Raw genomic sequence first — 16,340 nt, 5'->3', positions numbered from 1 at the left:
TTTTGCAAAGGACATGATTTTGCTTTTTTATTTTATGGCTGTGTAGTATTCTATGTATGGCTGTATGTACCACATTTTCTTTATCCAGTCCGTTGTTGACAGACACCTAGGTTGATTCCCATGTCTTTGCTATTGTGACTAGTGCTGTGATAAACATACGAGTGCAGATGTCTTTTTAGAAGAATGATTTATTTTCATCTGGTTATATACCCAGTAATGGGACTACTGGGTTGAACGATAGTTCTACTTTTAGTCCTTTGAGAAATCTCCAAACTGCATTCCACAGGGGCTGAACTATTTGCATTTCCACTAACAGTGTATAAGCATCCCTTTTTCTCTGCAACCGCACCGTCTGTTATTTTTTTGACTTTTTTTTAATTTTGATTTTTATTTTTTTGAGACGGAGTCTCACTCTGTTGCCCAGGCTAGAGTTCAGTGGCGTGATTTCTGCTCTTCAAGCGATTCTTCTGCCTCAGCCCCCCGAGTAGCTGGGATTACAGACATCCACCACCATGCCTGGCTAATTTTTGTGTTTTTAGTAGGGACGAGGTTTCACCATGTTGGCCAGGCTGTTCTCCAACCCCTGACCTCAGGTGATCCACCTGCCTTGCCCTCCCTAAGTGCTGGGATTACAGGCATAAGCCAACCAGCCTTGACTTTTTAATAATGACCATTCTGACTGGTGTGAGATGCTATCTCATTGTGGTTCTGATTTGCATCTCTTTAATGATCAGTGATATTGAGCATTTTTTCATATGTTTGTTAAAAAGCGGGCAATGGACATGAACAGAAGTGTCATTTGTTTTTTCCTTGTTGATTTGTTTAAGGTCCTTATAGATTCTGGGTATTAGTTCTTTTTCAGATGCATAGTCTGCAAATATTTATTCCATGTTAAAAGTAAGTTGTGTGTTTACTCTGTTGATAGTTTCTTTGGCTGTGCAGAAGCTCTTTAGTTTACTTAGGTCTGGAACCAATTTTTGAAGCTCATTTTGGTTATTTACACTTCACTAGTACAGATACATTTCAAAGGCGTTATTGAGAGTAACTCTGATATGAGAGAGGAAGAGAACATAATGCCAGAGGCAAATCTGCTCTTCTGTGTGGGGTGGGGGGTGGGTGGGGGCTGTTGGTTAAGGAGGTACAACTGGTCTAGTGAGGAAAATTTTTATGGACACTGACATCCAGTTCATGTGAGAGATCCAGGACTGTATCTTCCTCTGAAAATGTGTAGTGTTCTGTGTATCAGCTCCTTTCCCAATATAGAAGCTGAGAAGCTCCAGTGAAAAGGGTCTGCCTTTAGGAGTGAGGCAAAGCCAAGGGATTCCCTTTCATGACCTATCTATGTGCAGCCATTTTCCTGGCAGTAGGTGCACTGAGAGGAAGCTGGATTACTGTGGCTACTGAAAGAGAAGAAAAATTAGTCTGACTTGTAAGGATAGATTTCTTTTCTAGACATGAAGGAGAAATGCCATTCTCTTGTAAATTCTGTACCAGAATGTAGGAGACCTGGGCTCATACCCTAGGTCTCCTACTAGCATGCTGTGAGACCCTACGCAAATGACATCACCTCTTTTAGTCTAAGCTTGTTCAGTAGTGAGAGGAGGGCATCCGCCAACTATCTCTGCTTTCCTTCAGTTTGAATCCCCATGATTTCTTAATCTTCATTATATAACTTTATTTACGTTAAATATCTCTGTTTTCTTAACTTCAGAAATGTTGCTTTTTCTACTATTGACATAAATTATTTAGATTATTTGATAACACTTTAAAATAAATTATGTAGTTATTTAAAAATGTTTAAAAATAAAAATTGCATTTTTTCTTTGTATGGAATAATAAAATACATACTTTTTAAAAAAGTGAATAAGCTTTCGGGGAATATCTAAGTCAACTTTGGAGTTGGCAGTTCCTGTGTACTCAGTGCATGCCATAACCATGACAGCATCTGTAAAAATAGGGTGCTTCTGTTGCCCAGTTGTCTGGTGGCATTGACTTTGCTCATAGGACTTTCACGTTTACAGATTCAGCTGACTAACACGGGTGAGGCTGTTGCAATTCATTTAGCAGTAAGTGGGTCATTTAGTAATAAGCTGTGAATGAAATCAGTGTGCTATAAGATGAGATAGGTTGGCTTGTTTTCTTTTATTGAAAAGACATTTTAAAGCTATATACGATGTCAAGTTCATGAAATTTTTTTAGATAAGTGATTCAGATGAATCTTAGCTTTCTTGCTTGACACTAGGTTCTCACTGAGTGGTCTCGAGGCTTGTGTTCCCCATTGGACACTTTTGTGCATTGGTAAGGGTATTCTGTTATTATCAGAAAGTGAGGTTAATTGGAAACCTTTTAATTTTCTGAAATGACAAAGTTTACATGGCAGGGTTAAAACTCATTCATACAAAATGAAAACAGGCAACGTGTTTCTGATCTTTCGTACTTTTTCTGTCTTTAATACTTCCTTTGTTCCTGCTCTTTTGGGTCTCCTGCTCTCCATTTATTCAGTAGATAGTTATTGAGCACCTGATATGTGCCATGTCACGTTGAGTATGGGGAGAATGTTCCAAGGGTAGAAGTAGCTTGAACAAACTACCGTAGGAGAGAGGGAACATATGGTTCATATAACTTGATATCAATATGATTTGATCATAGAAGAGAAGAGGAGAATTGCTTGAATCTGGATTACCGCACCTGAAGAGTAAAGAACACACCATTTTGGGAATGAGAGTACAATAATATTTGGTACAGCAAGACTAGTTAGGAGGCTGTTACTAATCCAGACACGGAGGCTTAGTTCCAGAAGAAGGTAGAAGCCCAATATTATTCGAGGTGTATCAAGAATGTGTTTCAAAACATGTTGTTGGTGTTGACATTCAAGACTAGTGGTGACAATCTAGACTAGAAATAATGGTTGCCTTGACTCAAATTGATAGTGGGAAGAGAGAAAATGGGGATATAAGACCCCCTTCTTCCTACAAAAATCAATCTTAGAACAGTTAATATATCCATATTATTAGGTGTGTGAATAAATTGCCATTAAAAGTAATGGCAAGAACTGCAAATACTTTTGTACTAACTTAATATTTTCCTTAGGGGCGTGAGAAACTAGCAGTTGAGTGTTTTGTAGAATGAGCCAACAAACATAAGGAAGATTCAGAAAAGTTGGGTTAACTCATCCTTTTATCCTTTGAGAGTTCTAGCACTGGTTGCTTTGGTTCCCAGACTGCAGAGCAACATATTCTGCTTGTTCTCTCATATTTATTGTGTCCTTCAGCTGTTTTTTGAGACTGTGGCTCACATTGCCTGACCATGCTCCATGAGGCACTTGGTCAGACTTGCACAGTGAAACAAAACTTACGTTGTTTTACATCCCTGGCTGACCATGAGCGGGCATATGTCTGGTGACAGCACTGTTGGAACTGTGTGAAATGGGGTCAAGCTTTCTTCTTTGGTTTGAACTTTGCCTGTCCAAATTCCCTCCTTGCAGATTCTCAACCGCAATCCTCTGCACCTTCTTTTAGTTCCAGTTATTGGTGTTTCAGTCATTGACTGTTGTCTCAGCTCTCTCCAGAGGGAGAAGGGAAAACATGGGGTAAAGTATCAGTGTTGCGTGTAAGAGTAGAGGTAATGAGGGAAAAAGAGAAGCGGATGTAAGAAAGAGTATGAGGGTTTTTTGGTTGTTGGTAGTGATGTTTTTTAGGCTGAGCTTAGTTTTCAATATTTTTATTTCAGTTTTTGAGCTTACTTATGTGAAGTGAAAAGGTAAAATAGGCCAGGTACGGTGCCTCATGCCTGTAATCCCAGCACTCTGGGAGGCCAAGATGGGAGGATTGCTTGAGCCTGGGAGATCAACACTGCAGTGAGCCATGATGGTGCCATTGCACTCCAGTCTGGATGGCACGGCGAGACTGTGTCTCAAAAACAAACAAACGAAGAAGTAAAATAGAAGTGATGACTTTTTGATTGCAAAGGTCCAGAATGAGTTCACTTGGATTTATGACATAAGATGTTTTATGTAGGCATGTTGACCTCCCCATTACACTCTCTCTGAACTTGTAGGACAAACACTAGGTTTTGGTGTTTTTTACACAGTGCCAAAATAGGTTTTTTGAAAAATGTTGTCAGACATGTGTTCTGTATTTTATAAATAATAAGCAAACAAAACCCATTTGGTTTAGTGACATTTGTATAGGTGGATTGGTTGGGGGCTGCATGTCCACTATAGGTAATAAAGCCTCTTCTCCCCAGTGGGACCTTGAAATATATGATAAAGCAGAAGTGACCAAGAGAATTCTGGTCTCCTTAATGAATTAATGCAGATTCCCATGGTGTCCGACTCAATCATAAAGTCATTTGTCCATTGGATATTTACTGAGTATCTGTAATGTGCCAAGAACTGCCCTAGCTAGGCATTATAACACTAAGGCAAATAAGACATTGTCTTTCAGGATATACTGCTCACATATTAGAGGGCTAGAAGGTCTAACAAGAGACAATAATGACACACAAGAGGTCCTGCTATTATACCAGTAGAAGTGGAGTACTTTCAAAAGCACAGAAGATGGTCAGGTCCCTTACACAGACCCCTGAGGCAGAATCAGCTGGGGCTTCCTCAAGGAGAAGGATGAGTGGAGGAGTAGCACGGGATGGGAATTGGTGAGGGCTTTCTCTGGGTAGAGAGTGGTACATATAAATGCATAGTATCTTGTGGAAATGCATTCTTATTGAGGAAGTAGAAGTAGTTCACTGTGGCTGGAGCACGAGGAGTGTTTGGGGTGGGTGTCAGAGGGCAGGGAGGAGAGATGAGGCTGCATAGGACTGTGTTACCAATTGGATGTGGGCACAGAGGTTGAAAAGGCATCAAGGATGACTCCAGCAGCTTCTTTTATTTGGGGGCAACTGAGTAAATGGTGGGGCCATTCTCTGAGCTAGGAATGCAGGAGGAAGTACAAGAAGGAAAATGAGAAATTAAGTTCTCAATACATTGAGTTTGAAGGGGCTGTGAGATATAGCACAGTGGTTAAGAGTATCAGCTTTGTAGCCAGACAGATTCAAGTTCAAATTTGACTTCTACCTATTAGTAATTTGGGTGAACTTGAGCAGGTTACATTATTACTTTATGTCTCTTTGTCATTTGTAAAATGATATTGTATATTGTAAAGATTAAAAGAGGTAATTTTTATGAAGAGCTTAAGCACAGTGTCTGGCTCATTTAAGTGGTCAATACATGGTTAGTTTTACTACTGCAATAGAAGTGTATGATAGGGAGTTGGGTTTAGGGGTAAGGTTTGGGATGGGATATAGGGATGTGGGAGTCAACCCTGTCAAGGTGGCAGTTAAAGCCATTGTGGTAGAGATGATCAAGGGAGAGTGAGGAGAGTGGAGGAAAGAGGCCTGAGGCCTATGCCCTGGGGAATAACGTTAAAGGTTGGGTAACAGAGGAGCCTCTAATGAAGACTGAGAAGGAATGGCTAGAGAGGCCGGAGGAAAGCCTGGAAGGGGTGATGTCATGGAAGCCAAAGAAGAAAGATTGCCAGTGACAGATGCCTCAGTGAGATCAGGATTAGAAAATGGAAGGATGGGAAAACAACCCTTGAGCTCTTCTCCATGGTGTTTCTGTCATTAGACTGTAAGCTCCATGAGGATGGTTGTATAACCAATGCCTATTAATGGTACAAGTGGACATTTATGAGTGTTTGCTGAATGAGTGAGACTGTAAAGGAAGAGGTGATAGATGATCTCTCACAATATCTTTCAACTCATCAGCATCCCCCTACCCATCACTTCTATTATGTTAACAATCTAATTTCCTTCTTTATTGGAAAAATAGAGTTATGAACAAGACCTCCCTCACTTTGTCTGGTCACCTTTACTTAGTTTTAGTGGAATGGTAAGAAAGAGGCCAAATCAAAACAGGTAGAGGTGTGAAGATAATAGAGACAAGAAAATACAGAATACTTTTTTAGGTAGCTTTCCTAAGAAGAGAATGGGAGAGAGATGGTGTTAAGTAAAGAGGGAATTGAGTTCATGAAGATTATTTTTATTTATTTTAGAATGGAAGAGATTTGGATATTTTAAATACTGAGAGACCCACATGAGAGGGGATTATTGGTAGAAGGAGATCGCTAGGAAGTTGGAGGTGAAAGGATTTAAACTCCAAGAGAAAAGGAGGTCATGTGGGGGCAAAGTTTGTGGGTAGCAGGACAGAAGGGGCTTCTTACTTATGTGGCTATTTTCTCAATAAAGGAGGAGATGAAATTTGTTTGCTAAGCATAAAAACATAAAAGTAGCTGTGGTAGGGTAGGTAGTTTTAGACAAATAGTGAAGAATTTTTATTTTTGGAGATGGAGTTTTACTTTCACCCAGGCTGGAGTGTAGTGGCATAATCATGGCTCACTGCAACCGTGACCTCCTGGGCCCAGGTGATCCTCCCACCTCAGGGGCCCGAGGAAGCTTAGACTGCAGGCACATGGCACTGTACCCAGCTAATTTTTTTTTTTTTTAGTAGAGATATAGTCTTCCTATGTTGCCCAGGCTGGTCTTGAACTCCTGGGCTCAAGTGATCCTCTTGCCTTGGCCTTCCAAAGTGTTGGGATTACAGGTGTAAGCCACCACACCCAGCCAAATAGTAAATAACTAAAAGCAATATTGTGAGGGGTGAAAGAACTGGCCAGTTAGGACACCAAGAAGAATTGCCACATTTCTTTGAGTACCTAGCTGAGGTTGCAGACCTGGAATTTGTGGTGGCAGGAGTCCACATGGTGGTATGCTTTTCTCTGGTAGAAGTTTATAGCTTAGGGTGAAAGCAGAGAAGCCATGCAGCTGGATTGATCAGGATTAAGGTTTGGTGGTGGAGTGGTTGCAGAGTAAGGACAAAGATGTGAGGGACTTACGGATATTAGCAAGGAAGTGGTGGAAATGATAAATAATATAGTACAAGACAAACAGAGAAGGATGTAAAGATAGAAGGGGCATCTGTAGAGAAAGAAAAATAATTTTCTTCAACCCTCGTAAGTTAGCTGGAATGGATGCCTACAACAAAAGACAGATTGATAAGAGAAAGACAGTTTATTAACATGTATGTTTCATATATACATGGGAGAGCCCAGGGAATAAGCAGTTCTCAGAGGCAGCTTTGAATTCCATTTTATATAGCGTCTTCAACAAAGGGCAGTACATTTTTAGAGAAATGACAAAACAAAAGAAAAAAACTTTGAGTCTCTGGGGGCAGCAATTTGTGGGAAGGGAAAGAAATGGTAGACAAAGGCCAGTTAGTAAAGCTTGTTCATATAGATAATTTTGGTCCCATCTCCAGGCCCGTAACAGTCTAAAGTTATCTTTATTGGTTAATGTTTTTCTCTCTGGTAGAGGGGGACAGGATGCCTTTTGTCTTTGTAAATCTGTGTCCTGCTTTTAGGCAAATGGAGAGTAGAGAGCTTTCCTGCATCTGCTGCTACTTAATTGCCTTTAGCTCAACAACCTTTTATTTTGACATGGCATCTTCTGGTCTCCCACAGCCCACCCTGTCCCCCAAGTATATATGAAATATACATATTATAATAATAAACTACTCTTCGTTTTTCTCTAGTTAATCTATCTTTTGTTACAGGGATCTGTTCCAATTAAGAATTTATGAGAGTTGAAGAAAAAATTAGGTTTCTTCCTCTACCGTTCATAGATAGGAAGAAAATTGGGCATGTCAAGGAATGTGAGATGTTGATGAAGCCAGATAATTGGTTTAGCTAGAATTAGCAAAGGAAAGTGCTGGAAGAATAGGAAACTGCTTTTAGAAGTTAAATACCTGAGGTAGACTAGTTCCAGTTCAAGATGATGAGATCTAGGATGTAGGTATGTGACTGGCTGAAATGAAGAAACAAAGCACTGATGGTGGGTGCTACGTGGAGATGGCATTTGGGTGTCCAGTCACACAGCCAGGTGCCACATCTTTGAGGGATGAGAGCATCGTGTTTAAGGAGAGGAAGGAGAGCCAGAGAGCAAGACTGGCCTACAATGTAAAAATGATTTTTTTTGTACTTACAGGTAATGATTTGAAAACCACTGGTTTTGCATCACTGGAGGAGTTAGAATTCACCTGCCCCGCCTGTGGGCCTAGTGGAGTCTGGGACTTGGCTGAATTTCAGTTATTGCCGTGGGGGATACTTGGGGTTCAGTAAAAAGATAAAAGCAGTTTAAGGTATTGAAGACATGAGACTTTGTTTACCATGGGGTAGATATTTTTGGAAGTTTGGGAATGGTAGCAAGCTGGGTCAGGAGAGATGAAGCCCAGATCAAATATGGGCAGGAGAGGCTCAGTGACAGGAAGAACTTGAATTTGGGCAGTAGCCAGCAATGACCAGGATGTGAGGCATGAAGGCTTCAAGTTTCTGAAAGGAACTCTGGTATAAAGTATTTTGTTTGTTTTGGTGCTAGCTGACAGATTGGTGAAAAGCTTTAAGAAGCAATACTACTGCAGGTAATAAAATTGTGGTGGGGCTAGGTGCTGTGGTTCATGCCTATAATCCCATCACTTTGGGAGGCCAATGTGGGAGGATCACTTGAAGCTAGGAGTTCGTGGACAACAAAAAGAGACCCCTGTCTCACAGAAAATTCAAAAGAATTAGCCAGACATAGTGGCACATGGTGATGGTCCTAGCTGTTTGGGAGGCTGAGGTGGGAGGATCAGTTGAGCCCAGGAGTTTGAGGCTGCAGTGAGCTATGATCTTGCCACTGCACTTCAGCCTGGCAACAGAGTGAGACCCCATCTCAGATAGATGGATAGAAAGATGGATGGATGGACGGATGGATGGATGGTAGATAAGTAGTGGTGGGAGAAAATGGATAGGTAAGTAGTGGTGGGAGAAGCTAACATTTGTAGAATTTTCTATGTGGCGGCGCTGTGATAAGCACTTGATATGACTGTTTTTATTTAATCTTTAGAACCACCAAAGGAGGACGTTATTATATTTAAGTTTTTTTAAACTGACAAATAAAAATTACATATATTTATCATGTACATCTTATGAAATTCAAGGAAGTAGCATATACATTACTTCATTACTTACATTTTTGAGGTGAAAACACTTAAAATCTACTCTTTTAGCAATTTTAAAGAATGCAGTACATTGTTACTAACTATAGTCACTATGTTGTATAAGAGAAATTTATTCCTCTTAACTGAATTTTGCATCCTTTGACCGATATCGCCCCAATCACTTCCACCCCAACCACCGCAGCCTCTGGTAACTACCATTCTACTCTCCCCACTTCTATGAGTTCAACTTTTTTAGATTCCACATATAAGTGAGATCATTCAATATTTGTCGTTATGTGCCTGATTTATTTTGCTTAACATTCCCTCCAGGTTCATCCATGTTGTTGTTAATAACTACATTTCCTCCTTTTTTTTTTTTTTAAGGCTGAACAGTACTGTATTGTTTGTATATATCACATTTTAAAAATTCGTTCTTCAGTTGATGGACACCTAGATTGATTCCTTATCTTGGCTGTTGTGAATAATGCTGCATTATACATGGGAGTGTATATCTTTGATATACAGATTTCCCTTGGATATATACCCAGTAATGGGATTGCTGGATTATATGGTAGTTCTATTTTTAATTTTTTGGGCACCTCTATACTGTTTTCCATAATGGTTTTACTAACTTACATTCCCACCAACAGTGCAAAAGTTCCCTATTCTCCACATTCTTAACAAAACTTGCGGTCAGCTGGGTGCAGTGGCTCACGCCTGTAATCCCAGCACTTTGGGCAGCTGAGGCGGGTAGATCACCTGAGGTCAGGAGTTCAAGACCAGCCTGGCCAATATGGCAAAACCTCGTCTTTACTAAAAGTACAAAAAATTACCCAGGTGTGGTGGTGGGCACCTGTAGTGCCAGTTACTTGGGAGGCTAAGGCAGGAGAACTGCTTGAACCCAGGAGGTGGAGATTGCAGTGAGCTGAGATTGCCCCACTGCACTCCAGCCTGGGTGACAGAGCGAGACTCCGTCTCAAATAAACAAACAAACAAACAAACAGAAACCACTTGTTATCTTTCCTTTTTTTTGAGACTAGCCATTCTAACAGGTGTGAGGTGATACCTCATTGTGGTTTTAATTTGCATTTCTTCGCTGCTTAGTGATATTGATCATTTTTTCATATACCTATTGGCCATTTGTATGCCTTGTTTTGAGAAATGTCTATTATGATATCCTTTCTTTATTTTAAATTGAATTGTTTATTTATTTATTTATTGAGATGGAGCATTGGTCTCTCACCAGGCTGGAGTGCAGTGGTGTGATCTCAGCTCACTGCAACCTCCGCCTCCTGGGTTCAAGTGATTCCCCTGCCTCAGCCTCCCGAGTAGCTGGGATTACAGGCACGTGCCACCGTGCCCAGCTAATGTTTTGTATTTTAGTAGAGATGGGGTTTCACCATGTTGGCCAGGATGGTCTCGATCTCCTGACCTCGTGATCTGCCCGCCTTGGCCTCCCAAAGTGCTAGGATTACAGGCATGAGCCACCACATCTGGCCAAGTTTTTTGTTTTCTTATTACCGAGTTGTTTTAGTTCCTTATATATTTTGGATATTAACTCGTTGTAAGATGAATGGTTTCCACATATTTTCTCCCATTCTGCAATATGTCTCTTTGTTTATTGTTTCTTTGGCTGTGCAGAAGCTTTTTCGTTTGCTGTAATCTCATTTTTCTGTCTTTGCTTTTCTTACTTGTGCTTTTGGAGTCATATCCAAAAAATCATTGCCCAGTCCAAAGTTAAGAAACTTTTCCTTATATTTTCTTTAGTAGCTTTATAATATTAGGTCTTACATGTAAGTCTTTAATCCAGTTTGAGTTGATTTTTGTATATGGTGTGAGATAAGGGTCTAATATCATTCTTCTTCATGTGGATATCCAGTTTTTCAGACATCATTTATTGAAGAGACTGTTCTTTCTCCATTGTGTGTTATTGGCATCTTTGTCAAGTATCAATTGACCATAAATGCATGGTTTATTTCTGGGTTCTCTGTTGTTCCACTGGTCTGTCTGTCTGTTTTCGTGTTAGTACCATGCTGTTTTTATTACTATAGGTTTGTAGTATATTTTGAAGTCAGGTAGAGTGTGATGCTTCCAGGTTTGTTTATTTTGCTCAAGATTGCTTTGACTATTTGGGGTCTTTTGTGGTTCCATTCAAATTGAAGGATTGTTTCTTTTATTTCTGTGCAAAGTGTCATGAGAATTTTGATAGGGATTGCATTGAATCTGTAGATTGCTTTGGCTAGTATGGACATTTTAACAGTGTTAATTCTTCAAATTCATGAATGAACATGGGATATCTTTCCATTTATTCATGACTAATTTCTTTCATCGGTGTTTTCAGTATAAAGGTCTTTTATCTCCTTGGTTAAATTTATTACTAAGTCTTTTTTTTAAGCTGTTGTTAATGAGATTGCTTTCTCGGTTTCTGTTTTGGATAGGTTGTTGTTATTTTGTAAGTTTTAAAGATGAAGAAAGTGAGGCCAGGTGCAGTGGCTCACTCCTGTAATCCCAGCAGTTTGGGAGGCCGAGGTGGGTGAATCACCCGAGGTCAGGAGTTCAAGACCAGCCTGGCCAACATGGTGAAACCCTGTCTCTACTAAATATACAAAAATTGCCAGATATGTTAGCACACGCCTGTAGTCCCAGCTACTTGGGAGGCTGAGGCAGGAGAATCACTTGAACCCGGGAGGTGGAGGTTTCAGTGAGCCGAGATGGTGCCACTGCACTCCGTGCTGAGCGACAAAGTGAGACTCCGTCTAAAAAAAAAAAAAAAGAAAGAAAATGGATTTTAGGAGATTATGTGAGTAGTCTGGGTCATTAGTTTCATTAACTGTTGGAATTAAGATTTAAACTGAGGCAGCATGAATTGAAACCCTCTCTGATTATCACTACATTGCCTCCAGGTTTTGAAGGGAGGTAGCTTGATTACTTTCTAGAGTCTGACCTGAATGTGAAACCATTAACCTGTCATTGGTGGAAGATTCAGGCTGTTCTGCTGAACACACAGATTTCAGATCAGGGATTACGAATGACAACTGAAGACTTAAACAATTTTTAGCATTTAACTTCTTTTTCACTTTAATTTTGGTGGCATAGTATGAAAAGTCTGATATACTAGTGGCTAATGGTAACAGTATTTTTAAAAATACCTTAAATTGCTATAAGAGGATGATGTTCAGTTTATTGGAAGTAGCAGGAAAAGCTGATAATGGAGGAGTTAGAATTCACCTGCCCTGCTTGCGGGCCTAGTGGAGTCTGGAGCTTGGCTTAATCTTTGATATTTTAAAGCTTAGTTCATAACATTTGAATATGCATTGTAAAATTATGAATATACTTTTGAATATGCATTTTAAAGTTGTCACTTTTTAATACTGTGTGTATGTATAACAGTCTGAAATTGTATTTGTAACAATCTGAAATTCATCTATTGGAAACTTATTTAACAAGAATACATTATTTTCTCTTGACATTTAGGCCATTTTCAGACCTTTAAACTCCTTTAACATCCTTCCTCTGGTAAAACTACTGTGTAGCACTTGAACCTATTAAGCTGGTACCTTGTAGTTGAACTTTACTGACTTCCCTAGTTAACAGGTAATGCTTTTGTAACTGACTGGCATGGAATTAGCAGATAACAGTCCCACACAACCCCAACTATCTACCACTTCTATCTGTCATTATACATACTATCTAGGTGGCTCTTGAATTGTAAGGGTTCCCCAAAACAGTTGATTTTATAATTTTTAAAGGGTTATAGAGACCAAGAGGCTCAACTTTTTCTTTTATTTCTTGTTTTGTTTTGTTTTGTTTTGTTTTTGATTTTAAGGGCCTCACTCTGTTGTCCAGGCTGGAGTGCAGTGGTGTGATCATGGCTCACTACGGCCTCAACCTCCTAGACTCAAGCAATCTGCCTCGGCTAGTAGCTGGGACTATGGGCACATGCTATTATGCCAGGCTAATTTTTTTTTTAAATAGAGACAGGGTCTCACTATGTTGCCCAGCCTGATCTCGAACACCTAGGCTCAAGTGATCCTCTCATTTTGGCCTCCCAATGTGCTGGGATTACAAGCGTGAGCCACCGCGCCTGGCCTCAACTTTTTCATTCACAGTTTCCTAGATTACCTTCTCTGAACTGTTTTGATCATAGATTTTCATTAGTTTAAGGCAGCAAATTTAAAAAACTTATTCTTTTATTCCTCTTTATGGGGAAGAGAGTTAAGAAAATAATAAAGTCAAGGTTTTACTTCTCCCTTTTTCAGAAAGAATAACAATAACTACAGCAATAACGTAGCTCACCTGTATTGCGCATGTGCGGACTATGGGCCAGGCATTACACTGTGCTAATGTTGTTGAATTCTCACAACACAGTATAATTATCATCATCATTTTACAAGTAAGGGAATGGGCTTAAAGCACTTAAGTAACTTGAGCATGTAAATGGTGGACATGGGACTTAAACTCTTGGGATGTGCCAGAAAGGTACTGTAGCATAATTTTAGACCAGAATATCATTGGAACTTACCAAAGAATATTGGTAAACTTTATGCTGTTTTTTTTGGTCACATAAAAAAAAAAGAAATTTCTTCTATGTGTACTATATGATGTGTTCATGTACAGAGTTCTTTTCCATGCTCTGGAGTTTGCCACAGATTCCTGGCAAAGATTATTAAAATTGAGACAGTTTGTTCCACTTTTAAATCCTGACCATTTGTCAAGCATAGTGTCTCAGACTATGGCTGAGAGTGAAGCTCCATGGGGCATGGCAGCCTCTGCTGAACACTGGAGAAGGAGTGTGTGAGGCCCCCCGTCATTACCAACAAGTGAAGTTGTCAGGGGCTGCCAGGCCTGGCAAGGGCTTTCACTGCCACAGCCCTTCCTGCCCTGGGTCCCTGGATTGGCTGTGTCTCTGGCTCTGTGGCAGCTGGGAGGAATAAAGGGCTTCCTGTCTGAGCCTGGCACTACCACATGTAACAGGTTTTCTTTGGAGTTTTTTTTTAATTCTCTACTTTCAGTTGCTTGACTCTGCCTATTGTGACCTCTGACTTCTGTGTTGTGTTTATAGTCTGTTAGTAAAACTTTAGACTGAAAAGGGTCCTAAATGTTATCTGCTTCTGCCTCCTCCTCATTTTATAGATAAGGAAGTTGACTCACAAACATGAAATGAATTATTCAAACCTATGAGACTAGGAACCAGGTCTAGAAGCCTGTCTCATGACTCTGGTCTAGTGATATTTTCCCTGTTACAGAATGATTTGTTCTTCCTATGTCTTGCTTCCCATCTCTGACTTGCTTATCCTGATTCTGGCGTGCAGCCTGTCTTGTTGATCCCTTGGCTTTGCGTCTTGCACTGATTGAGAGAACAGTTGTTGGTGGTGTTAATCTCAGCTTTGGAATTACTGTGTGACCCCTGGTAAAGTCACTTTGTGCCTTAATATAATTATCAGCAGATTAAGTAGGACCCTTATCAAAGAGGTGCTTTTGGGAGAATGTAAATGATGGAAACTTGTGACCTGTTTTATCATTAGTCAGTGGAAGAGACTTTTAGAAAACTTCATGAAAACAAAATACAGGAGAAAAAAATCAGTTGATAAAGGTTTCAGGTTGAGCAAGCCAAGCAAGGACTCATGAGAAAATTAGAACTTCTGGCCAAATTGTTATATGATATAGTTAATAGGAGAGAATACTATTTCTTTCATTGTTCTTTACACAGAATACCTGTTGGATCAAATTCTGCTCTGCAGGTGGTAGTGTAGAGTAATTTATAGGTTTTACCTCTGATCCACTTGAACTTGGAAAACACCTCCTTAAGTTGTTTTAACAAATCTGATTAGGAAAGAAGAACGTAGAATTTTCAATACTGTAGAGTTTTGGTTTAGTGAAAAGAGAATAAATGCTTTTAAATTGGACACAAATGAGTTAAATCTGACTTTTTCAATCTGTTGTTAACCTCTTTGAAACTCAGATTTCCTATATGTAAAATGGATAAAATTTATTTATTTCCTACATGTAAAATGGGAAAAATTTATAAGGGAGCGATATGAGGGCTAAATAAAAATAATTATATAGAATAGCTAATGGTTTGATAACTTTCTACATGTGGGGCATTCTCTTAAGTGCTGTACACATGTTATCTCATTCAAATCTCTTAACAATCTCATAAAGCGGGAATTGTTATTATCCTAATCTTACATTTTGGAAAGTGCTTGGCACATAGTAGGTTCTTAATCTGAGTTAGCTTCCTTCCTTCCTGAAGGTTTAACACTTTCTGTTATATCTAGATATCTGATATCCATGTTACTGGAGAGTCAGAGGATATGTCTGCAAAAGAGAGATTGCTACTCTGGACGCAGCAGGCAACAGAGGGTTATGCTGGAATTCGGTGTGAAAATTTCACTACCTGCTGGAGAGATGGAAAATTATTTAATGCCATCATTCATAAATACAGGTATGGAATTTGTGGATTTTTTCCTTATACAACTGTAAGACACATTTCTTTCATCTCTGAATTTTAAAATTATCTTTTATTATTATAGAAGCAAAAGCATGGCAAAAAATTAGAAAATACAGAAAAATTAAAATAAAAAATTGGCCGGGTGCAGTGGCCCATGCCTGTAATCCCAGGACTTAGGGAAGCCAAAGCGGGTAGATTGCTTGAGCCTGGGAGTTCGAGAACAGCCTTGGCAAAAGGGTAAAACCCTCTCTCTACAAAAAAAATACAAAAAATTAGCTTGGCATGGTGGCAAGCACCTGTATTTCCAGCTACTCCGGAGGCCAAGGCTGCGGTGAGCTGTGATCATGTGACTACACTGCAGCCTGAGTGACGGGGTGAGACTCTGGCTTAAGAAAATTAAACAAAAAAAAAAAAAAAAAAAAAAAATTTAAAAATCGCATTTCCACTACTTAGAGGCCATGATTCTGAATTGTAGCATACACACACACACACACACACACACACACACACGCATACACACACACACACACACACACACACACACACACACACACACGCGCTCGCACACACAGCTGTAATATGTCTTCGGATATTGGCAGTAACTTCGGAGATAGCAGACTTCGATTTTGCCTCTAAAGAACTGCTGAGTATGAAGGTTAGAGTTTAGTTCGGACTTGTAGCCCACAAGTTTCCAGTTCATATCTCCTAGTCTAATTACTCTAGTGAGTGGGCTTAACAATTGCCAGTTTTGGGGTGGTAAATAGTTTCCTGGTGAGAATTATTAACAACTAAATCCACGCTAATACTTACATAGCACTTACTAAGTGCCAGACACTGTTCTAAGCAGTTTACATGTATTCA

The 16,340-nt window shown here is 39.7% G+C and overlaps 1 protein-coding gene across 20 annotated transcripts in view; it reads left to right on the top strand.

Annotated features, from left to right (window-relative positions):
* Positions 1-16,340, top strand: part of DST (dystonin) — a 481,968-nt gene that overhangs the window by 260,342 nt on the left and 205,286 nt on the right. For all 20 annotated transcript variants that reach the window (XM_054493134.2, XM_063666280.1, XM_054493142.2 and 17 more), the window contains one exon: positions 15,307-15,473. In XM_054493134.2, the coding sequence (XP_054349109.2) occupies positions 15,307-15,473 (167 nt within the window). The remainder of the gene's footprint in view (positions 1-15,306; positions 15,474-16,340) is intronic.

The sequence above is a fragment of the Pongo pygmaeus genome, chromosome 5 (genome assembly GCF_028885625.2).
Source record: "Pongo pygmaeus isolate AG05252 chromosome 5, NHGRI_mPonPyg2-v2.0_pri, whole genome shotgun sequence".
NCBI lineage: Eukaryota > Metazoa > Chordata > Mammalia > Primates > Hominidae > Pongo > Pongo pygmaeus.
The sequence above is the reverse complement of the archived record's forward strand: the minus strand, read 5'-3'. Positions and strand labels throughout refer to the sequence as shown.